General features: G+C 49.3%; 2 protein-coding genes and 1 long non-coding RNA gene across 4 annotated transcripts in view; 1 reads left to right on the forward strand and 2 right to left on the reverse strand.

The window, feature by feature from the left end:
* Positions 1-955: 955 nt before the first annotated feature.
* Positions 956-10425, reverse strand: Znf436 (zinc finger protein 436). Of its 2 annotated transcripts, none has more exons than XM_026403575.2 (3): positions 10246-10425; positions 7882-8008; positions 956-5059 (listed from the first exon to the last, which is right to left on the reverse strand). In XM_026403575.2, the coding sequence occupies exons 2-3, from the start codon at positions 7985-7987 to the stop codon at positions 3807-3809; spliced, it is 1359 nt and encodes a 452-aa protein (XP_026259360.1). In that variant the 5' UTR covers positions 7988-8008; positions 10246-10425; the 3' UTR covers positions 956-3806. The 2 variants fall into 2 exon arrangements, with proteins under 2 accessions (XP_026259360.1, XP_026259359.1); XM_026403574.2 differs by lacking the exon at positions 10246-10425 and adding an exon at positions 8791-9168.
* Positions 9863-10685, forward strand: LOC113193178 (uncharacterized). The gene is made up of 2 exons (XR_003302114.1): positions 9863-10023; positions 10419-10685. It is a non-coding gene; the product is annotated as an uncharacterized LOC113193178 (long non-coding RNA).
* A 3608-nt stretch (positions 10686-14293) lies between these two features.
* Positions 14294-22600, reverse strand: part of Tcea3 (transcription elongation factor A3) — a 42129-nt gene continuing 33822 nt past the window's right edge. The window contains exons 9-11 of the mRNA XM_077791665.1: positions 21939-22085; positions 21091-21162; positions 14294-18582 (exon numbers count right to left, since the gene is read on the reverse strand). Coding sequence (XP_077647791.1) covers positions 18574-18582; positions 21091-21162; positions 21939-22085 — 228 coding nt within the window. The 3' untranslated portion in view covers positions 14294-18573. The remainder of the gene's footprint in view (positions 18583-21090; positions 21163-21938; positions 22086-22600) is intronic.

Genomic DNA, 22600 nt, shown 5'->3' on the forward strand with positions numbered 1-22600 from the left:
TGGCTCGGGTTGGATCCTCAGCACCACATACAAAGATGTTGTGTCTGCCGAAAGCTTAAAAAAATAAATAAAAATTCTCTCTCTCTCTCTCTTTAAAATTTTTTTTTTTTTTGCTTATAGGTGGACACAATACCTTTATTTATTTTTTTACATGGTGCTGAAAATTAAACCCAGTGCCTCATACATGCTAGGGAAGTGCTCTACTACTGAGATATGACTGCGGTCCCCCCTTTTTTCACATATATGTGACAGTAGAGAGTATTTTGACATATTGTACATACATGGAATGTAACTTCCCATTCTTGTGGCTGTACATGATTCCTTGATTCCTTTAACTTTCCTTTCTAGCAATAAAAAAATGGTGAACATACAGAAAGGAGAAACAGGTTTTGCTTTGTTTTTGGTGCTAGGGACTGAACCCAGGACCTTGTACATGCTTACCACACTCTCAAGCACCAAGCTTCATCCCTCCCTCTCACACTTTATTTAATGAGATGGGGTCTTGCAGTGTTGCCCAGGCCTCCAACATCTGGGCTGAAGTGATCCTCCAGCCTCAACTTCCCAAGTAGTTAGGACAACAGGTCCCTGCCACTGCGTCTATTGACAAATATGTTTTAAAAAACATTTTTATAAAATTTCTTTTTTTCTAACTCTTGGATGTAGGGTTAATTTTTTTTTCATATTTGTATTCTGCCCCCTACCTTGCCTAGGCTGGCCCTCCACGGAAAAAGAAAGATTTCTTAAGAGAAAATTACTTGTAATTTTAAAGTTGTGACCACACCCTAGTAGTACATAAACACTGCCTTAGGCAAACTGTGCTCCAGCATTGTGAACGAGACAACCTTTGTGTGTGAGACAGAACTTAGTTCTGGGAACCCAGTCCTAGCTCAGTAGATTGCTTTCGTCTTCTTAATGCATACCCCCCAAAATCTCCTTAGAGCAACGAGGCCTTCTCCCATTTTTCCTTTTGGATGTGTTTTTCCTTTTTCTTAAGTTAATGAGTCATCCATGCCAAGTACTTCCATGTTGCTTTGCACCAGCATAACCTTCACAGGAAACAGGTTACCCTTCACAGATTTTTTGCATCTTCTCAAGATATGGCAATATCTAGAGGGCTCAAGACACTGTACTCCCAAATCCCCACAAGAACATCAGTACAGTGTCTATACAAACAAAGCATCAATGTCAAAATGGTCGTGCCCAATTTTAATGAATCTGATGAAAAGCCTTTATATGCATGAGTGAATTACTAAAATAATTCTCAGCTGTTTTGATTTTTAAATTGTAGTTTTAATTATAGAGTATTGTTAGAATAATACAGATGTCAATTGACACTAGGATAACTGTGACCAATACCATAAGGGAAAATGCTCTACAGATTTACTGTTCATTCACTCTCCACATCCACAGAAAACAGGCACAGGGTGTTCATGTGCAGAAGCAGCCAGGGACTTGAGAACAGAAGCCAAGCAAAACCATTAGCCAAGAGGGTCTGATGCAGGACTTCTGCACCCAGTTCAGCACAGCAAATGGGTAACAATGGGCAGAAAGAGGAGACAGGGCTATGTGGCCCTAGCCCTTTTAACTTCCCCACTGGAGCATACACGTATGGAGATGGGTGGGCACCTAGAAGCCTTTTCTTGAGCCCTTCACCTCTAAGAAGCCAAAGGCAGCAACAGGAACAGGTTGGGGTAAGGTAAGAAGAGCAGAGTAAGAGAAGAGTGTGAGATGCAGTTAGGTGACAGAGGTGCTGACTTCTATGCCCACTCCCAGGGTGACACTTGTAGTGGATCAACGTAGCACCAGAATGCTGAAATCATTAAAATCATCAGCAACATTGATAAGGGAGAAGACATACTTGAGTTTAGTTACCAAGAACATACAAGTCACCTGACAACTAAAATAGGAATTCTCACAGTCTTCTAGATTTTGTATAGAACAAAATAACATGCTCCCTGCCCCACGCTCGTTTTAAATATGAAGAAACCCCCTTGGAGTGGTTTTTTCATTTTCTTACTTTTGATGTGTTGTCATTTGCAACTGATGTGATCCCACACAGTGGTGGGTCACAGTAACTCACTAGTACAGTCTCTGCCCCAGAGAGACCAATGGCTGGGGATTGAAACCAGGACCTTGTACATGCTTAGTGCATACCAGTCCTAAAGAGATATGGCAAATTTTTTTTTTTCCAAATGTTACAACATTCACAAGAAAGCATGGTAGAAACACACTGGGGCCTTCTCAAAGGAAAACATTCCTTATTCCAGCCCCACCTCCTGGACGCTGGTTCCTTCCCATCCCCCACAGACTTGCAGAAGTATCAATATTTAGGTTATTTCTTAATTTCTACTTGGGCTAAGAGATGGAAAACTGATTCTACTGGGCTTAAATGGGGCCAACTCTTGCTTTAACCATTTCTATTTGTAGGTTGGGAGGATAAAAACACATTCCTACGTAGGTTTAGTAATTCCTTCTGACTAGGCCAAAGAGGTCTTCATTGCCATTGAAGATAATGCAGTCTGAGAATAGGACAATAAACTTATTGTCCAGTCCTTATCTCTCCAATTGATGGAAACATACAAACAAGTGCTGTGTTCTATACAAAGACAAACTTTACAGGACGGTGCACACATGAGCACTAGCATTTAAATTTTTTTCCATACAAATGAAAAAAAAAAGGACATTTCTCACATTGGAGTTATGTCTATAGTTCTGTTACATGATCCACACCACCCAAGAACATGCTAATTCTTTGAAAATTCAGTTACCACTACTAGTAAAACCAAAGGAGTACACATTTCACTGTACAGAGACATGCCCTTAGCAAGCTAAGATAAACACTAGGATGTGGCCCTATCAAACCCTAGAGTTAGCAGTTTAGGGAGAATTGATTTTAAAGATTAGAAGGGGAAGAATACAGAAATGGCCTACATTCCTTGGGAAGGGACTCTGTGCTTCCTTCCCGTAGGGGTTCGGTTCCACTTACTCCTTTCACTCCACCATCACTTATGGTCCTATCTTTCCTTGAAGATATTTTCCCTACAATATTCCATACAATGATTCCCAAAGAAAATTCATAAGCCTGATTAATAGCAATTACAACAGTGGGCACCTCTTGCTAAAGTCACCACCATTGATGATGGGTCTTGGTCCTCAAACCCAAGTCTCATTTTTCCTTTCACACCTGTATCTACAAAGACACAGCTTCAAACAAGTTAATCAGAAACAATGAGAAGGAGAAAAGATTTGATCATTGCCTTCATCATGCAGAATCCTGCTCTCAGGAAGAAGGAAAGATGCAGAGCGACTCAAGGGAAAGCCCTTTGGAGGGGAGGATGTGTGTGCCCTCTACTCTGGTGTGTGAACACGGGTGGCAATTCAGGCCAAGTCTGGTTGCCTTTTTCCAAAGCAAACTTGACCACCCTATTACAGTCCACATTTCCCCTAGCAGAGATTTTGGGCCCTGGATGGTAGAAGTAACCTTTAAAGATTTACTCCAACCCCAGGCCTGAGCCTTCACCAGCATTTGCCCCTGGTCTTCAGAGTTCCAGCTATTTGCAGGACTGAATTTGATGAAGTAATCCATTGAGTGAATAAAAATTGAGTGAACGAAAGTCTCTCTTTTGGAGGAGGGATAAAGTTTCAGAGCTGTGCGTCTGAATTTCATAGTGACGGTCTTCTTGGATGCTCTAATTACAGCCCACAACCAGGAAAGTCAGCAGGGTAAAAGCCGCTCGGCCTCAAGCGAGCTCACAGATGTCAACTGTACCTTCAAAGGAATCGCTTCTCAGTCATAATTACAGGACTTAGTCAGTATGCACCCTCTTGTGTTTAATAAGGGCTGAACTCCGGCTGAAACTCTTCTCGCACTCGGTGCATTCATAAGGCTTCTCTCCGGTGTGGACCCTCTGATGCGTGATGAGGTTGGAGCTCTGGGTAAACCCTTTGCCACACTGCACGCACTCGTAGGGCTTCTCTCCCGTGTGCGTTCTCTGGTGTTTGATGAGATCCGACCTTTCGCCAAAGCTCCGCCAGCACTCGTTGCACTCGTAGGGCTTCTCCCCGGTGTGGATCTTCTGGTGTGTGATGAGGTGAGAGCTGCGGCTGAAGCTCTTCCCGCAGGCATTGCACTCGTAGGGCTTCTCCCCGGTGTGGGTGCGCTGGTGCTGCACCAGGTGCGAGATGCGGCTGAAGTTCTCGCCGCACTCGTTGCAGTGGTACGGCTTCTCGCCGGTGTGCGCCCTGCGGTGCCGCACCAGGTCCGAGTTCTGGCTGAAGTTCTTGCCGCACTCGTCGCACTTGTAGGGCCTCTCCCCGGTGTGCACGCGGTAGTGTTTGATGAGATCCGACCGCTCGCTGAAGCCCCGGCCGCACTCGTTACACTCGTAGGGCTTCTCGCCCGTGTGCGTCCGCTGGTGCTGCGCCAGATGCGAGCTGCGGCTGAAGCTTTTGCCACACTCCTCGCACTCGTACGGCTTCTCCCCGCTGTGGGTCCTCTGGTGCTGGATGAGGTGGGACAGCCGGCAGAAGCTCTTCCCGCACTCGCTGCACTTGTGCGGCTTCTCGCCGGTGTGGATGGTCTGATGCTGGATGAGGTGCGAGCTCCTCCCGAAGCTCTTGCCGCACTCGCTGCAGTCGTACGGCCGCTCCCCCGTGTGCGTGCGCTGGTGCTGAATGAGGTGGGAGCTCCGGCTGAAGCCCTTTCCACACTCGTAGCACTTATAGGGTCTGTCTCCCGTGTGGGTCTTCTGGTGGCGGTTAAGGTCCGAGATCTGACTGAAGGCCTTTCCACAGTGGGAACATATGTGATAGCGGATGCCCGTGTGGCCCTCTTTGTGCACGAGCAGGTCGGTGACTTGTTGGAGAGGATAGCTTACCCACTCTTCGGCTGTCAAATCTCCCCACTGTCTTTCCGACCTGTCCCCGGTTCCAAAGGCCTCTTCCCCTTCAGGATTTTCCTCAGCATTCCCAACGGGTCTTTCAGATGTGGTCCCAAATTCAACATCTTCGCTAATCTCTTGCTTTGGATTCACTTCGTTCTCGCTCCTGATGTCAAAATCTGTAATAAAGCATAAATAATGAGACCGGAGATTGCACTGTGGGCAGTTGCTGCACTTAAGTTCTTTCTATTTTTTTTTTTTTTTTATGCCGGTGATGGAACCCAGGGGCACTTAACCACTGGGAGCCACATCCCCAGCCCTTTTTTGTATTTTATTTAGAGACAGGGTCCCACTGAGTTGGTTAGGCTCTTGTTAAGTTGTTGAAGCTGGCTTTGAACCTGTGAGCCTCCTGCTTCAGCCTCCTGAGCCGCTGATATTACAAGCATGCCCACCACGCCTGCCCAGCTCTACACTAAGTTCTTTACCTGCATTACTTCACTTATGATCACAGCCATCCTGAGAGGCAGGTGTTAGGATGATCTTAATGAATGAGAAAGCCAAGACCCTGAGACAAGGGAAGTGACTTTCCCAAAGTCACAGCAGTAAATGGTAGAGCCAGAAAGTCAGATAAAAAGTTTATGCTCTGGTTAGGGGTTGTGCAATCCCAGACACTTCAGAGGCCAAGGCAGGAGGAATCACAAGCTCCAGGCCAGCTTCATCAATATAGTAAGGCCAGAACCAATTTAGCAAGACCCTGTCTCAAAATAAAAGAAAAAGGTCTGGGGGTGTAGTTCAGTGGTGGAGTGCTTGCCTAGCATATGTAAGCCCTGGGTTCAATCCTGGTACTGCAAAAAGAAAATTAGGAAGTTCAAATGTTTTGCAGTTAATGGTTCATTATAAAAACTTTACATATTTTTGGTGTTTTGGAAGATCAAAACAACTATTAACGGAACATACAAAAGACTAAATCAGAATTTCTAAAAGCCAAGAACCTGGATATTTTATGTATGTATGTATTTTAACTTGTCAAGTTTTCATCATTACCATCATATAATAATATTTATTCAAAAGCATCTGCTAGGTTGGTATGAAGAAAAATGAATTTTTAGTTATCTGTGTCATACCTTAGTTAACAAAAAAAAAGTGCTAAATGTCACTTGCTATTTTCCAGTGGCCTTTTTAAGTGAAAATAGATGTGAGAACATGGAGAGGCAAAAAAGATGTTTGAGAATATTCTTCTTTTGTGTGTGTGGTGCTAGGAATCAAACCCAGGGACTCTCTGAGCTACACCCACAGTCCTGCATCAGAACATTCTTGGCATTGACTGACTATATTACACGTATAGATGTACAGTTCTCAAATGAAAATAAAAAACACAACCACTGTCTGAAAGAATTTTCTACCCAAACACTAAATTTTCCAAGCTGGGTTTCTTTCTTTCTTTTTTTTCCTTTCTTTCTTTTTCTTTTGGTACCAGGGATTGAACCCAAGGGTGCTTTATCACTGAGCTACATCCCCAATTCCTTTTTTAATATTTTATTTAGAGACTGTGTCTTGCTGAGTTGCTTAGGGCCTTGCTAAGTCACTGAGGTTAACTTTGAACTTGTTATCTTCCTGCCTCAGTCTCCCAAGATGCTGGGATTACAGGCATGTGCCATTGCACCCAGCCCAAGTAGATTTCTTAGTATATTTTTCATAAAGGGATTAGTAAATATGCTGGGAGAAAAGGTCCCGTGGATAAATTAGTTTGGTAAATGTTGCATACACTATTCTCTCATTAGGAATCCACAATGCCTAATAACACATTAAAGATTCTGAGGAGTCCTGAGATAAAGAAGTCTTGTAAATATTATTTAACCCTCTCCCAAGGTTATTTGGAGAAGAAACCAGCTTTTTCTTTAAGTGCTTCTGTCCTTCTAATAAGCACTCCTTGTGCCAGACCACAGGAATGCAAATTTAAACTTTTTAAGATTTTCATTTCTTGTTTTTGTTGGATTGAGTGAAATATTTGGGTTAAAGACATGAGAGGATAACATTATTTATGGTTGCTTTTCTACAAAAGGGATCAAAACAACTCCGGACCAGAGAGAAAGCCCAAATTAAGAAGAAACCCTCAGGTTGTCTTTTGTGCTGAGAAAAGTCATGGGATCAAGATTTTTGAAAAGTGGATTCATTCTAACAAACGGCAGATGACCTAGTGAAGCATACACACTTGCTAACAGGAGACAAAGTGAGTCAAAAGACTGTTCAGTTCTAGGATAAATTGTTTTTTCTAGTTACACCCAGACCAAAATACAGCTGGAAGAGAAAACAGATTTGCAGAACATGAAAAAAAAAAAAAAATGGAGGCTGGAGATACAGCTCTGTGGTAGAAGCACTTGCCTAGCATGTGAGATGCCCTGGGTTCCATCCCTAACACTGCCAAAGAAAAGAGACAGACGGACAGACAAAATGAAACTGCCTCCGCTAATAGAATTTGTGATCCCACTATTTCGGGATACATCTGGAACATTTCACACACTCACCCTGACACATCTCTAGACAAGAACTTATTCAGACAAAGAACCTGAGGCAAGGCTGGCGCTCTGCAGCCAAAACAAACACAAACGGTGCTTCTGCCCTCCCATGAACCTAGCTTAGAATCCCTCATCTTCCAGTGCCCTAGAGTAAAAGCACCATTTACAGGGGCATTTATATCCTGGCAAGCACCATTATGCCAGACCTGTTTGGTCAGGGCTCTGTACAAACAGGCTGGAGAATGGCAAATGACTCAGGGCACAAGAAATCTGAATGTTTCTATAATGTGCAAAATCATTTCTTTTTCTTTTCAAATATACGATATGCATATTTCCACATTCAAAGATTGCCTGAACACTCAACTCAAGCCAATATCCAATTAAGTGACTTAAAAGATCAAACAACTAGGCTCTGTTGGAAAGCCAAGCCATTCTGACATAGTTTCAAAAACGCTGGTGTGAAGACAGGTAGAATCCTTACTTACCTAGTGAGACAACATTTCCATAATTGTCCTGCATAACATCCCTGTAAAGGTCTCTTTGTGTAGGATCCAGAGGTCTCCATTCTTCCCTGGTGAGGTACATGGCCATATCTTCAAATGTCACAGGTGCCTGAAATCACACAATGCTTCCTCACTACTTGGTATCAAGGAGGTTAGTAACAGTTTTTCTTCCTGAAACTAGAGTCATGGTTGGAAATGTCCAGGAGGTAAAAGGCATTGAGTCTCCTCTGTAAAGTCCAAAAAAGAATTAAACAACCAGGAAAACACACGTGGTAACAAAACAAAAACCGAACTGCTCTGGTTCCATAGCTGGATACCCCTGCCCTACTTGGGGGATCTTATCCTCTAGCCATGCCTTTTTGAGAACACAGATAGCAATTTCATCACTCCATAGCTTTACATACAATGTTCCTCTTTCTCTCGAAATATCTTTTTCAGACTAGTGAAATACTGCCATTCATTACGGTTTTCTTCCTGCCGCCGCCCCCCACCCCCGTTCTGCGCCGCTCCGCCCTCGGATGCTCCAGATAGAATTAATCACTCCCACTTCTGTTTCCACACCAGAGCACTTTGTTGCTACGGCAAACACAGCACTTATCACGTTGTATCACGGTTAACCGGATGCGTCTTTCTCCCAACAGACTGTGAGCAGGCGAGGTAGCTCCCGTCCTGTCCATCTGTAATCCCCCCAGTACCTAAAGGCATACAGCAGGTGTTCAATATATGCTTGTTTGCGGCTGTATTAGCCCAGCAGTAGGCCCCTGGAGATAGAATAACGAAGTGAACGAATTACTAACCCCAGGGAATTCCCCACAGGGACTTGCGGAGCGGAGAAATGCCGGACGAGGTGGCTAAGCAGACTCAAGGTCCGAGGAACCACCCCCGGCTTACCTGGGACCCTGCCATGAGCAGGGTGGCTGCCATCTCGGGCACAAGGGTTGGCCTCCCGGGAGAGACAGCAGGAAAAGCAGCTAGCAGACAGCGCTGAAGGAGGCGAAAAGCAGGGCGTGAGGCACTGCAAATAGGCCCTGCCCACTCCCCAGGGCTGGAGTTAGTTCTGGCCAAGAGGCGTGCGGGGAGGGCCCTGGACCAGGGCCGGTCACTCTCCTCCCTGATCCCAGGGCATGACCCGCCCTCTGTGTCTCCGCCACCACCGGATGGAAGCAATGCCAGAATCGACTAGGACAGCCCCAGGGTGGTCACTCCCTGGTTGGGGGTCTAGGCGATGCTGTCTCAGGGAGGAGGCTCCTCAGCCCAGCCCACAGAACGCCTCCGCTCTTCCAACTCGAGGCTGGGTCCTTTCCGGCAGCTGCCTCAGCCAACCGTGATCAAAGCTTGCAATATGCCCTACCAATCAGATGCCGAATACTTGGCCCGCCTCCTGCAGCGTGGCCCAGCACCTCTATCACGCCTGCGCCTACCCGGTGGCCTGCCGGGACTTGTAGTTCCACTTCGGCGTACAAAGGCCAGTCAGAGGCCAAGAGCCGAGGAGGGAAAAGAACAAAAGGGTGAAGAAGGAAGCGTGTCCTCCTAGCTAGGGTGGAGTACCTCCCGCTTTCTTCTTTGGAGACCACAGCCCGGTTAAACCAGGGATGTTGCCTTGCTTTCCTTCACGTCCCTAGAAACTTCTCTTGAGTCACATCTCATTATCCGCAAAGTCGGACTTGATTTAGGTGCTGGCCTGGGCTCAGTTCTGCTGGGATTATCTATCCCTCATTTGACAGCACCGGCCAGAGTGAAAAGCAGTAGCCGCCCACTCCCTCGGGGAGGGCGCGCTGGAACTTTGAGCCCCGCCTACGCACTACACTTCCCAGCATGGGAGCTCGCACCCTGCCCGTATGCAGACTACATCTCCCAGCAGCACCTGCGGAACTCGCACCCTATGCGCACACAGACTACAAGTCCCAGCAGCGCGTGCGGCACTCGCACCCTGCGCACACGCAGACTACAATTCCCAGTCGGCTCTGCGCTACTCTTCTGCGCGCGAGTGCGGTCCGGTGCCCAGCTTGGGGTGTGCGGGCTTCGTCGCTGTTAACCCTCTAGGGGCAACCAACCGCGTCCTTCTAAAGAGGGCGCCTGTTGAGAGACAAGAAGCGAAAATCCTAAAGGAAATCAGACGCAGGGGTGAGGATAGGGCGTGTGAGGAGGAGAGAGCCAGGCCCCCGGGCGAGGGCGGGCGGTCCTTATCATCCTGGAGGGTTTGTCTGCTGAAAGGGTTTCTGGAGGCCTCGCTCACTGAGGGGACCCTGGGCCTCTGAGAGCCTGAGCCCAGCGGGTCCTCAGGATGCTAGCAGTCATTGTGAAGATAGGAAACAACAAACCCGAGTTGGGGACCAACAGACTTACCTCCCGGCCTGCCAGATAGCCACTAGATCGCCGGCTTCAAGATCCGAGAGGCCTCAAACATCCCAAAGCCGCAGAGTTTTCTCCGACCTCTGATGTGCTGAAAGATTCTGGCGATCGCTGGTAGACTCCGGAGACCAGACCCACAGACCAACCTCGAATCCGTTGACTTGCAGGCAAAGCCCAGGAATCATTGGCTGATCCCGAAGACCTCCGTGAAACCACAGGCTCATAGGCAGATCTCCGAGGCCAAGACAACCGGCCAAGAAACCCCACTGCCAGCTAAGCCGCGTTCAGCTGGAGCTCCTCCGAACGGACGGACTTGCAGCCTTCCCTTTCCCCAGCCAGGATGAGGGAATTAGACAATGGAAGTCGAGCACTAGGCAAAGCAGGCATTCTGCATGGGGAAGAGCTCCGAGCTCTCTGTAGCCTTGGAGAGGGAAGTGATGGAAAAAGAATATAGCAGCTTATTAGGGACTCCCACCCTCTTCAAGTTATAAATATCCCCAGAACCTTGGCTACGTGCCCGGAAGCCTGTTGTCTCCAACTGTACAGGAGACTTCTCTGCCTGGGCTGGGAAAGGGGCTTTTCTTTTGTTTTGCAGATACATCCACCCACTGAGGGACTTGAATTTTTTTTTTTTAAACATGACTCCAGGCCATGCTTTTATTACTGAGTGTCCTATTCCCGGTGCCCAGTTATTTATGGTTAAATTACTCAAGTGTCTAAAAAGAACTATTAGGACCCTACCCAGGCATAACGCAGCATCTCCCACTCCTACTCCTCTTCCAACCCCCAACTGTGGGGTTAGGGGTTGTTTAAATACCACAGAATTGTACCATCCTGTCCCACCTAAAATTTTAGATCTGGACACCAAAGAAGTTGGCATCCTGGAGGGTTCCCAAGAGACAGCATCCCTGGAGTGTGGGCATCAAGGTCAGACAGGTCTGGGTTGGATTCCAGGCTGCATATCAGGAAGTCATTTACTCTGCCCAGCTCATTTCCTTTTCTGTAAAATGGCAATAGTCATACCCCGGGGGAGTCGTGAGGACTGAGATGACTTAGATCCACACAGGTCACTCAGGTGATAGCTGTGATTATTAATTCAACCTTTGGTGGCAGGGGAGACTTCCATAAAGGCCCATGGGTATATTCAGTGGCCTTGAAAGTCTGGGAAATTAAGAGTGGCTCATGGCTGTGAGCATCTGGCCTTCTCCTCACATTGTTTTCCTGCTGGAAATTCAGCCTGGAATTTGGGCCAGTGGTGGGTTCAAGCGGATGCTCTGTGAGCAAGGCTGCCAACTGTCACAGACCCAGCAAGCTGGGCCCTCACACTCAGGGAAACTTCTAGGTCAGGGGTTGTTAACCAGACTCCAAGGAATGGGAGGAGCAGGGAGAGGTGCAGGCTTTGGCTGAGAAATTGCAGGTTTCTAACTGGGCCTAAGGTGAGGGAGGGCCTGAGTCTCTCAGCCCAGCGGGGCTCCCTTTTCATCCATTCTTTGGCAGATTGCTTTGTAAACTTTCTTAGCCTCCCTACCCCCCACCCTCCCTTTGCTCCAGTGCTTTAAGCCCTTCTTTGTCCTCTTGCTGTTTCTTTTATTCCTCAGGACTGCCTGGAGCCCAGCTTGGCTTCCTGCCTCCTTCTGAGTAAAAGCTTTTTTTCTGTCTTCACCTGGGACCCTCCAGAGGGTGGAGGAGGAGAGAGGCTGCCAGTGGATGGAAAGCAAGACTGCATCTGGAGCCCCTGGGGGGGGGGGCATGGGGAAGAGGGGGAGGGAGGAAAGACCCGGTGGAGGGCTTCCTGTTGCAGCCATCAACATCTGAGGGATGGGGTCACTGGAGGAGGAGGTAGCTTCCTGCCCCATTGTTGAGGACTTCAGTGTTTCTCAGGAACACTTACTATATCTGGGGTTTCCAATAATCACTTGGAAAACCATATTTGTTCCCATCATTTAGCAGAGGATGAGCCCCTACTGTGTGCAAAGGCAGCAGTACAGCTTATCACTGGGGAAAGGGGCCAGGAGAGCCATCTGGCCAGAATTTTCAACTTAGGTTTTCAACATTATCTTCAAGTGAGGTTTTGTATTACATTGGATCCACTGTTTGCTTTGATCAAAGACCTTCCATGTATGTCCTTAAACTTGTGCCCTTCTACCAGACCACTGCATCTGTGTTGCACTGTGAATTATCACGTTAATAAATCTTTGTTATCTTGTGAGCAGCACAACTGTGTTATAATTTTTTGGTATCAGAAGTATTGTTAAATATTTTAAAACACGCCTCAACGTTTGTGTTCCTATTTTGTCATTTCTTTTCTCAAAGAACATCAAAAAATAGAAGTGACCTGGGCTTCTCTGGATTCCACAAGGAGTTGGGTCAGAGGGGACACAATGACAGTCCCTGCATTCCAAGTGCTATCACAAGGAGTGAGCTAGTCTATACCCAGACAGGGCAGACTCTTAGATGGGGGAGGAGAGGGAGCTTCCCAGAGGAGGTGACATCTGAGTTGGCTTTGCAAAGACTGTAGGAGTTTCTGGGAGGTGGAGAAGGTGGGAGGACAAGCATTCCAGGTTTCAAGAACAGCATGTGCAAAGGCCCAGGAGGCGTGAAGGACAGAATGGCCAGGATAGGTTATGGCTAGAGGGAAGAGTGTGCTGGTAGGGCAGCAGGGGAAGGAAGCAGAGCAGGGACAGTGTCTTGGTGTCTTGTGTCCCCTTGCCTGCCTGTCTCTGCCCTTGGCTATGGATCAGCAAAGCTGGTGATGAGACACAGATGTGGGGTGGCCTGGGGACTGGCCTGGGGTGGGAAGAGCAGATTGACTCTATGGGAGGAGGGCAGACTGCAGAGGACAGGGAGGCTTTCTGACATCAGACATTTCTGTTGTTTTTTTCAGTGAGAATATTTTTAAAAAGTGTATACAATTGCTAACCTGGAATCTGTAACCCGAGCAACTTGAAGGCTGAGGCCAGAGGATCAAAAGTTCAAGGGCAGCCTCAGCAATTTAACAAGACACTTGGCAACTTAGTAAGATCCAGTCTCAAAAAAATAAAAAACACTCATTGGTAAAGTGCCCCTGGGTTCAATTCCCAGTACCAACAAAAAACAAATAGTAGACAATTGCATTAAAAATGTACAGCCAGCTTATTTGGTATTGTCTGGCCTATTTAAAGACATCACATGGGCCCATATTATTGAGTCCTCCTCTGTACCAGGCACAGAACTCGAAAATTGGACACCACCCCTCAACCATGTCTGCAGAGCTGACAGGGGAGTAAATGTGAGAATGGCAGAGGAGAGCTCTGGCCCACAATGGCCATCATCGTTGGGGAGGTATAACCTGCCATAGATACTGGCTGAAGTGAAGCCATATCTCACACTGGCTCAGAGTGTGAAAGGGGGCCTGGGCTCAAATCTGGGCTCCGTCTCCTTAGAACAAATTACTTTCCAAACCTGGGGTCCCTCAGCCTGTAAAGAGTATAGCAATCCACATTTGTAGAGGCAGAAAGTATAACAGCAGTTGCTAGAGGTGGGGGGAGGGGAAATGAGGAGCTGCTTAATAGTTTGTTTTGCAAGAAGAAAATTTTGGGAGATCGGTTGCTTAACAGTGTGAGTGTAGCGTACTGAACTGTATGCTTAAAAATGGTTAAAACAGTTTATGTTTGTTTAGAGAGGAGATCTTGGTATGCTGGTCTTGGACTCCTGATCCTCCCACCTCAGCCTTCTGAGGAGCTGGGATGTATAATTTTCAAAAACAGTATAATAACAGTGACTTGGGGCCAGAGGTTAGGTCAGACAACATGACATGCTCTCCTACATGCCTAATAATAATTACCTAGGTATTTACTGGTTGGTTGTTGTATGGGGCAGGATTCTCAGTGCCTTCCTTGTGTTAACTTAATGAATCCTCAAAACAACCCTTGGAGCTCGAGGTGGTTATTATCACTGTTTTATAGATGAAAACTGGAAGTTGGGAGAAGTTGCATGGTGTGTGCAAGACACTCCGAGAGTCAATACTCAATAGATATTACTGACACTGTCAGACAAAGAAGTATTAAAAGATCATCATCATGATGGTAGAATGCAGTGAGAGAAGGAGCTAGAATCATGATAGACTCAGGGGTGACAGGTTACACAGAGCTGTAGAAGTCCTGGGGCACCGTCTTATGTTGCCAGGGGATCAGAGGCTTCATACAAGATGCGCATCCAAGGTGGGCCTTGAGGAATGGGTAAGGTTTGAACCAGGGTGAGAAGGAAGCAGACCGGATGGTGGTAGGTGGGAAGATCCATTGGGTATTCAAAAATACCAATGTAATTTCCCATCACGCACAACCGGAATGGCAAGTTGTATTCCATGTATGTAGAATATGTCAAAATACATTTACCATGATGTATCATGAGCTAGTATCTCCCATGGGCTGTAGCACCAGGGTCAGCAGGGGTAGAAGATAAGCCACCAAAGACACGCAGAGGGTGAGGGTCCTCAGGCAGACAAAGAAGTAAAAGCTTCCAGACCCCTCAAAAACAACAACAACAAAAAATCGAAACACAGAGGACAGAAGGAGGGAGGTTTGTAAATCAAACCAAGAAATCTGAATTTGATTGGCTCACCAAGGGCGACATTCTGCAGATGACTAGGAGAGGGAGGCTCACAGCCATGCAGGTACATGCAGTCGGGACAGGGAGGGGTGGCGCCAGTTGGGAGCCCAATAAGGAGCCTTCACACCAGTCCCACAAAAGAAAAGTTGAAAGGCCACGTCCACGGTGCTGGCAGTGGCGGGAAGGGTGGGATCGGGAGACGCTGTGGAACTGGTAGCTGAGGAAGTGAAGGGGAAAGGCCCCAGGTGGTTCAAGGACTGAAGTAGTTGACAGAAGAGAAAGCAGAAGGGACCCGGGAAGGGAAGAAGTGAGGGCATCTTCTCAGATCACTTGTCTGGGGAGGGTCTACTTGGGAGGAGAATCCTAACAGGCACCTGGTGACATAAGCCTTGAACTGAAGGAAAATGGGGCCTAGAGACAGGTTCCATAGTCTGGGAGCGGTTACTAAGGGAGGCTTCTGTACAGTGTTTTACATTCCCCTCACCCTTGGAAAATCTCTTTTAAACTGCGTCACGGGATCTTGTATGGGCTTTTTTGCTCTCAGGTTCTTTTGGCCAGAATGTCCCTGTAGGGACTTCTCTCCTCCATTCCAAGCATGTTGCCTGGGTTTCACCTCCTCTAACCTCGTCCTTTTCCTCCTACAAGGGAACACTCTCCCCTTCCCCTGAAGCCTTCCTGGGTGGAGAGGTTAGAGCTGAGCTGCTATAGCTCACACCCTCCTCACCTCTGAGGTGGAGAAGACGGGGTTAAACCCTGTGTGCCAGCCAAGAGCCTGTGGAAAGCCTCTGTGCCCAGGAGGAGCACAGCACGCCACGGAGAACTGGGAGAGGCCAGTGTGGCTGAAGCTCAAAGTGCGGGGGTGAGGCAGAGGCCGGCGCTGCAAGGCCTCAAAGGCCCTGCCAAGAACAGTGGGGAAATGGAAGCTTCTAAACGGCAGGCAGAACAGGGGACTCAACACCACACGATGGGCAACTTTGAAAAGCTGGTTCTGGAGCCGGGTGCAATAGCGCACGCCTATAATCCCAGTGGCTCGGGAGGCTGAGGCAGGAGGATGGTGAGTTCAAAGCCAGCCTCAGCAACTAGCAAGGCCTTAAGCAACTCAGTGAGACCCTGTCTCTAAATAAAATATTTTAAAAAGGGCTGGGGATGTGGCTCAGTGGTTAAGTGCCCCTGGGCTCAATCCCTGGTACAAAAACAAACAAATAAACAAACCCTGAGTCTTGTTCTGCACAGTGGAGGACATGGGCAGAACATCCACGGAGGACACAGGAAGGCCACTGGGGTGGACACTCGCTGATGGACACAGCCTGGCCTGTTCATGCCTTCCTATGTCCTTTTGTGAACCTACACGAGGACCAGCAGATGTGTGGACTTGAGCCGGTTTGTTCTCTAGCTGTATACTCTGGCACTTTGCCTTTGTAAACAGGTTATTGGAGGGTGGATTCATAGTTGTCCCCCTCACTCTATGCTTAAGTCCCCACGACACTGGGAACACAGTGGAGATTGGACTGTGACTAAAGAAAATTGCCCCAGGGCACCACCTTTAAAAAATCACCCCAAAGAAACCTTTATTGACACTTAATGGATAGTGGCTGCTATTTTATTATGTTGCTGTTGGTTTCTTCTTCTTCTTTTTTTTTTTTTTGTACCAGGCATTGGACCCAGGGTTGCTTATCCACTGAGCCACATCCCCAGCCTTGTTTATTTTTTATTTTGTGACAGGGCCCCCTAAATTGCTGAGATGGCTTTGAACTTGTGATCCTCCTGCCTCAGCCTCCTGAGCTGCTGGGATTATAGGCGTGCACCACCATGCCTGGCTCTACTGTTGGTTTCTAAACATTCGGATGGAGGATCAGACAATGCAAACAAAAGTTAGATAGTCAAGCCTTTCCTACTCAGGGTGCAGCCCATGGACAGCAATATCAGTATCACCTGGGAGGCTGTGGGGAGTGAAAAACCTCAGGCTCCATCACAGATGCACTGAATCCAAATCTGTAGTTTAGCATAATTCCTAGGGGTTCCCTCTAATATCAAAGTTCACGGAGCACCTGGGTCTCTAAGCAGCACCCTCTGCATTTCTGCAGACAATATTCACACCTCAGATACGGCCTGTCACACTCCATCTAGTGTGGAAGTCTATGGTTTCTTTCCCCATCAGTCCATGAATTTCTGGAAGGTAAGGAGGCTGAGCACTGTGTCCGACTCTAGATGTCTCAGTGACAAACACAACGACAGGGACAGAAGACCTGGGTCTCAGTCCTGTTCTGCCTGTAGGAGCTGTGGGTGTTGCACCTTCGGGGAGGAACCCGGCCTTTCCACTGGCCCCTGCAGCTCTAACGGGGAAAAGCCGGAGATGATGGCAGATTTCTGAACAGTCTCTTCACGGGCTGCATCTTCAGGAGAATCCCATGACGGGCAGAAGAAGAGGACGTCACCAGTGGCAGAGGGGACGATGCCCGGGGAGATGAGGAGCTCAGGCTATTGTTACGGTTCACCCCAGGGTGTACCCAGCGACCTCCACATGTCACCCGAGGAGGGGGCAGCAGCAGTACTGCTTCCATTTTTATAGGTAAGGAAGGGTTCAGAGAGGGTAGGTGACTTGCCCAAGGTCCCCGGAGTACGTGGGCTCGTGCACATTGTCCATTTTAGGTAAAGGCAGCTCAGCCTGGGGCTGATGGAAGGCCAGGGACAGAGACCGAGACCCATAAGGCTCAACCACAGATCTGCTCCCAAGGACTTTTCCAGAAGTTTTCCAGCTTTGCCTAGAGTTCTTATCAGCATGAGAAGCAAGCTGATGTCCTCAAGGGAGAAGCATGACAAGGCCCCTGGGGTCTGCTGACTTCCTCTGAAGTTGGGGCCACAGATGGAGCCCGGTGGAGCCCAGTGCTAGGGCCTGGGCAGGTTCCAAGGCTCAGGGCCTCCAAGGACTGTGAAAGTCCGGACACTGCCTCTAGAGGAGCCGTTCTCCACCTCGAGGGACCTGGTCTGGGGTCCTCCAAGGCCCCCTATAACCAGCTGTGAACAGGGAATATAGCAGGGAGTTTGGGAAGAGAGGAGAGGGAGTCGAGGTGCTCCTGCCTGGTGTGGGAGTCATATCTCCCTGAGCCAAACCACAGGACAGCTACGCCCCAAGTGTGGCTCTGGGGCGGGGGAGCATTCGTGTTGACCTGTTTTTTTATTTGTTTTTGTTTTTCTGTGGTACTGGGGATTGAACCCAGGGGTGCTCTAACACCTAGCTACACCCCCAGCCTTTTTATTTTTTATTTTGAAACAGAGCCTCACTAAGTTGCTGAGGCTGGCCTCAAACTCACGATCCTCCTGTCTTGGCCTCCCAAATTGCTGAGATGACAGGCATGTGCCACCCCATTCGGCCTCCTCTGGAATTTTTCAATCCAAAAAAGGCTGTGATTCAGACGGGGGCGGGGAAGGGTGAAAGCAAAGGTCTGCTGGCCCACTGTGAGACACACGACCCCTTGGTTCTGATGCTCTGGCTTGGCACAGGAGGTCTGTCCATAGATTCTCAGCACTGAACCCCAACTAGGCTCCCCCCATTAGCCATTTATTATTAATAACTGATTACCAGTTTGTGTAAGAATTCTCCCTCCGATCCCTACTACCTCATTCAGAGTTCAGTATTTTTCTTCATTTTAACTTTTATTTTTCTCCAGTTGGGTGGCTCAGCTCGCCCTCTCTGTTCTTTGCCCTCGGATGCTGCGGTCCTGGTGGGCTGTCCTGTCAGCAGAACTACAAAACCAAAAAAGAACAGAATCGGAGAGGTTCCTGTGACTTCCAGGGAGGGCATTCGGGGACATGAGGAAGAAGGTGGGGTCTGGAGCCACAGGCCAGGATCGGCTGTTATTCGCTGTGTGACCTTGAGCAAATCACGCATCTGTAAAATGGGATCATACGATGGCCAGTGGGAGAACCAGGTCAGGTAAGAAGTGAGTGGCCCTTCCACGTCCGGCAGGCACACTGCAGCTTCCTGATTAATGGCTGAGAACACACTGTGATTGTCACTAATGCCTTGGGTGGGCTGAGTCTCCCCCACAGCAATGGACGATAACTGAAAATGTTGTCAGAAGCTACATGGCTGCCACCTCTCATGGGTCCTGCCTCTCCGACCAATAGGAGTCAGGGAGCAGGTGCTGGGTTTATGGCGTCCAGGACACCTTCCCCTAGTGGCGCCAGTTACAAGAGCGGTCATTTACTGAGCACTTACTCTGGGTGGGGTTGTAGTGTTTATGTTCAACTCATTTCAACCTCACATTTTCCATGAGGTCGATACTAGTGTTACTCCAATCTATATAGGTAAGCAAGCAGCATTAAATGACTTACTCCACATCCCAGAATACTAGATGACATCACCAAAATGGCACTCAGAGTGGTTTTTACATATGTGTTCAGGGCTTTTTTTTGTGTGGTTGTGCAAGTTGTTGACTGCACAAAGTGCCTAGACTAAAGGGTAAGCTGAGGCTGAAACAGCCCACATTCTGATTGCTGTGTATCCTGGGACAGGGCTACCCCGCCCCCCACTGCCGCAGTACTGGAGATTGAACCTAGGGGCATTCTGCCATGGACCTACATCCTCATCCCCAGCCCTTTTTATTTTTTATTTTGAAACACAGTCTTGCTAAATTACGAGGCTGGCCTGGACTTATAATCCTGTGCTGAGACTGCAGGTGTGCACACTATTCCCAGCAGAGCCATCTTTTTTTAATTTGACAAAGATGCCAGAGAGCAGCCAGAGAGGCCCTGAGGCCCGTAATGCCTTACACATGTCCTCTGCAGAACGGCACCGTGGGCTGGATATCACAACCCCCATATTACAGATGAGGAAATCCAGGCCTGGAGAGTGGGAGCCGTGAGCTAGGCCATTCTGTAAGTAGTAAAGCCAGGATTTGGGCTGGGGATGTGGCTCAAGCGGTAGCGCGCTCGCCAGGCATGCGTGCGGCCCGGGTTCGATCCTCAGTACCACATACCAACAAAGATGTTGTGTCCGCCGAGAACTAAAAAATAAATATTAAAATTCTCTCTCTCTCTCTCTCTCTCTCTCTCTCTCTCTCTTCTCTCACTCTCTCTTTAAAAAAAAAAAAAAAAAAGTAAAGCCAGGATTTGAGCCTGGTGCCAAAGTCCCTGCTCTAAACCACTAGACCACTGCACAGACCCACCCATGAGTGCTCAAAAAGTAAATAAAGGAAACAGGCACAACCACCTGGCCTTTACCTGAAACCACATGGCAGTTCTACAGAGGCCTAGTGAGGCTGTGGAGGCCGGCCCTCTATCAGAAAATCAATTGATCAGGAACTGGAAGCCTTGGTCTTCAGAGCTCTGAACTCTGGAATTTAACTCTTTCTCTGGCTCTGTTTCCTCATCTGAAAGTGAGACTGCCACCATTTCTGTTTGCAGAGTCTGTGTGCATATGTATCCATCCTCACATCAACCCTTGGATAAAGGTATTCTGGCCACCCTTCTGCTCAGAGAGGCAAGTGACATGTTCAGGGTCACACAGCAAGGAGGGAGCCGAACGGGACATGAAGCCAGGGCTCCTGGCTCCCAATCACAGCTTTGGGCCCCTTGCTGAGCATCTTAGAATTGTTGGAGCCCTATGACCTGTCTGATGGCCCAGAGGTCACCCAGCGCACAAACAAGTGAGATAAATCAGATGGACTGGACACTGGCACAACCACGTGACCACACCCAGTTCCCCCAGGAGAAGGCTTGGAGGGGAGGAGCACTCGGGGAGGAGTCTCTTCTTGGCTCAGAACAAAGCCTCTGCCTCTGCCTCTGCGGGGAGCGGGGGGCAGCCTGGGGCCCCAGCCTTGGGAAACTTCCAGAACTGCCTCAGGAGGAGAGGATGCATAGCAGGCCCCGGGAGCTCTCCCCCACCCACCCCCACAGGGCTCAGCAGCAGCAGGTCAGAGGAACCACCATCTGTGAAAGCACTTTGCAAAGAGGTGCGGTCCCAGGGCCAGGGCCATTGTCTCCCCTCCCCTCCGTGCGCCTCAGGAAGCGGATTCCATCTGCGCGCCAAAGACAGACTTGCCCACCCATCAGTAAAATGGAGGATGCTGCTCCCACCCCAGCTGGGCGCCCTTCCAGAACTAACACATGCATGTGCTCTCTCTCCCCGCTGCCCCAAGCAACCTGCCACTCTGCCTGGCTCTGCATGCCTACTCCGCGTGGGCTGGCCACCCCCCAGGCATGAGGCCCTTCTGGGAGGTGGGGATAGAGGGAGACAGACAGACTACAGACCTTCCAGCGATTCCCGCATTCATTGCACAGGACGAAGGTGGTCATGGGCTCGTCGGCGCTGCGCGTTTGCACCTGAGAGAGAACCAGCCGTGAAGTCGCTCTGCGGATCTGGAACCTGCTGTGGCTTCCCGTCTAGTAGGTCCGGATCCCAGGGGTTGGCACTGATGTTCCTGCCCCACTTTGGCAATTCCCTTAGCACTAAGAACTCCCTAACGTATACCTCCCTCTCCCCAGAGCCGTCCATGAGTCGCCCCCAGCACCTCAACGGCTCAGCCTGGCCTTCCACTTGCACTTGGGTTGATCTTTCCGAACGGATCTCTCTGCTGTGGCCTCCCACAGGCCGCATGCAGGCCTCACCCCGGACACAGACGTGCCCAGCTCACCAGCGCCAGAGTGAGCCGGGAGCACTTTAGAAATCACCTCGTTCATCTTTGTTTTACCAATGGAAGGACGGAGGCCTGGAGAGGAAAAGGGGCTTGGAGGCCCAGGGGCCTCAGTTTCCCTGGTTATAACCAAGAAGCCGGCTCCACACGGCTCAGTTCCCTTCGGGCCATCAGTGACTCTCGGGGGTGGCCCCCTGTGTGTCTGGCTCTTCTCATTCTTACCTCAGGGCAGGCCAGAATACACTGGCCCCGCCTCCTCATCACACAGCCAACTGTTCTACAGCCAGAAAATGTTCTAGAAGCCGCAGAAGCACCACTGTGGTATCCCAAGCCTGGCCCTGGTCTCTGCGGCCTGGAGAACCTCAGCCCTTTCTCCCCTCGGGCTCCTTCCTAAGCATCTCTCTGGCTCACCACCTCCACGGCCCCTGGCTCCTCTTCCGCAGGCCCAGCCTGCAGCACCGGTACCTGGTTATAGGTGCAGTTCTTCTTCTTGCATTTGCTGCACTGGAAGAGATCGGTGGTGGTGCCGCCAGTCTTGGCCATCTGGTGCTCCCGGATGGCCTCCTGGGTCATGGCGTTCCTCAACTCCTTCAGCTCGTCACTGGCCATTTCCTGGAGAGAAATGAGCCTGTCTGTGAGGGCTGATGGCCCCACATCTGCTTGGCGGTGCTGGGGATTGAACCCAGGGCCTTGTGCATGCGAGGCAAGTACTTTACCACCTGAGCTAGATCTCCAGCCCCCACCCCACCTCCCTGCTTTCTAGAGCATCTGAACAGAGGGAGCATGCTGGATGGAGCTAGCGGGAGGCCTGGCTTTCTGGTCCTCCCCAGCTGGGAAAATGCTGGACCTGAAGCATCCCTATTCCCATTCCATCTCTGGCTGCAAGGTCAAACCTGGGGGCTCCGGCTGGGCCAAGGTCAGCTGGGCGTGTACGGGAGGGTAGCAGGCAAACAGCCGGTGCCTGGGATTAGTGCTGTGGCTCATTCCACCAGGCCTGGCCCTCCCCCTGCCTGCCAGGACCTTGGCCTGGATTGAACCACTGCCCATCTGATCTATATGTCCTGTGTCCCCTAACCCTTCCAGTCTAGACTTGACCCAGAGCCTGTTCCAGCTATGAGCACTGCCCG

This window comes from Urocitellus parryii, chromosome 11 (assembly GCF_045843805.1).
Source record: "Urocitellus parryii isolate mUroPar1 chromosome 11, mUroPar1.hap1, whole genome shotgun sequence".
Taxonomy (NCBI): Eukaryota; Metazoa; Chordata; class Mammalia; order Rodentia; family Sciuridae; genus Urocitellus; species Urocitellus parryii.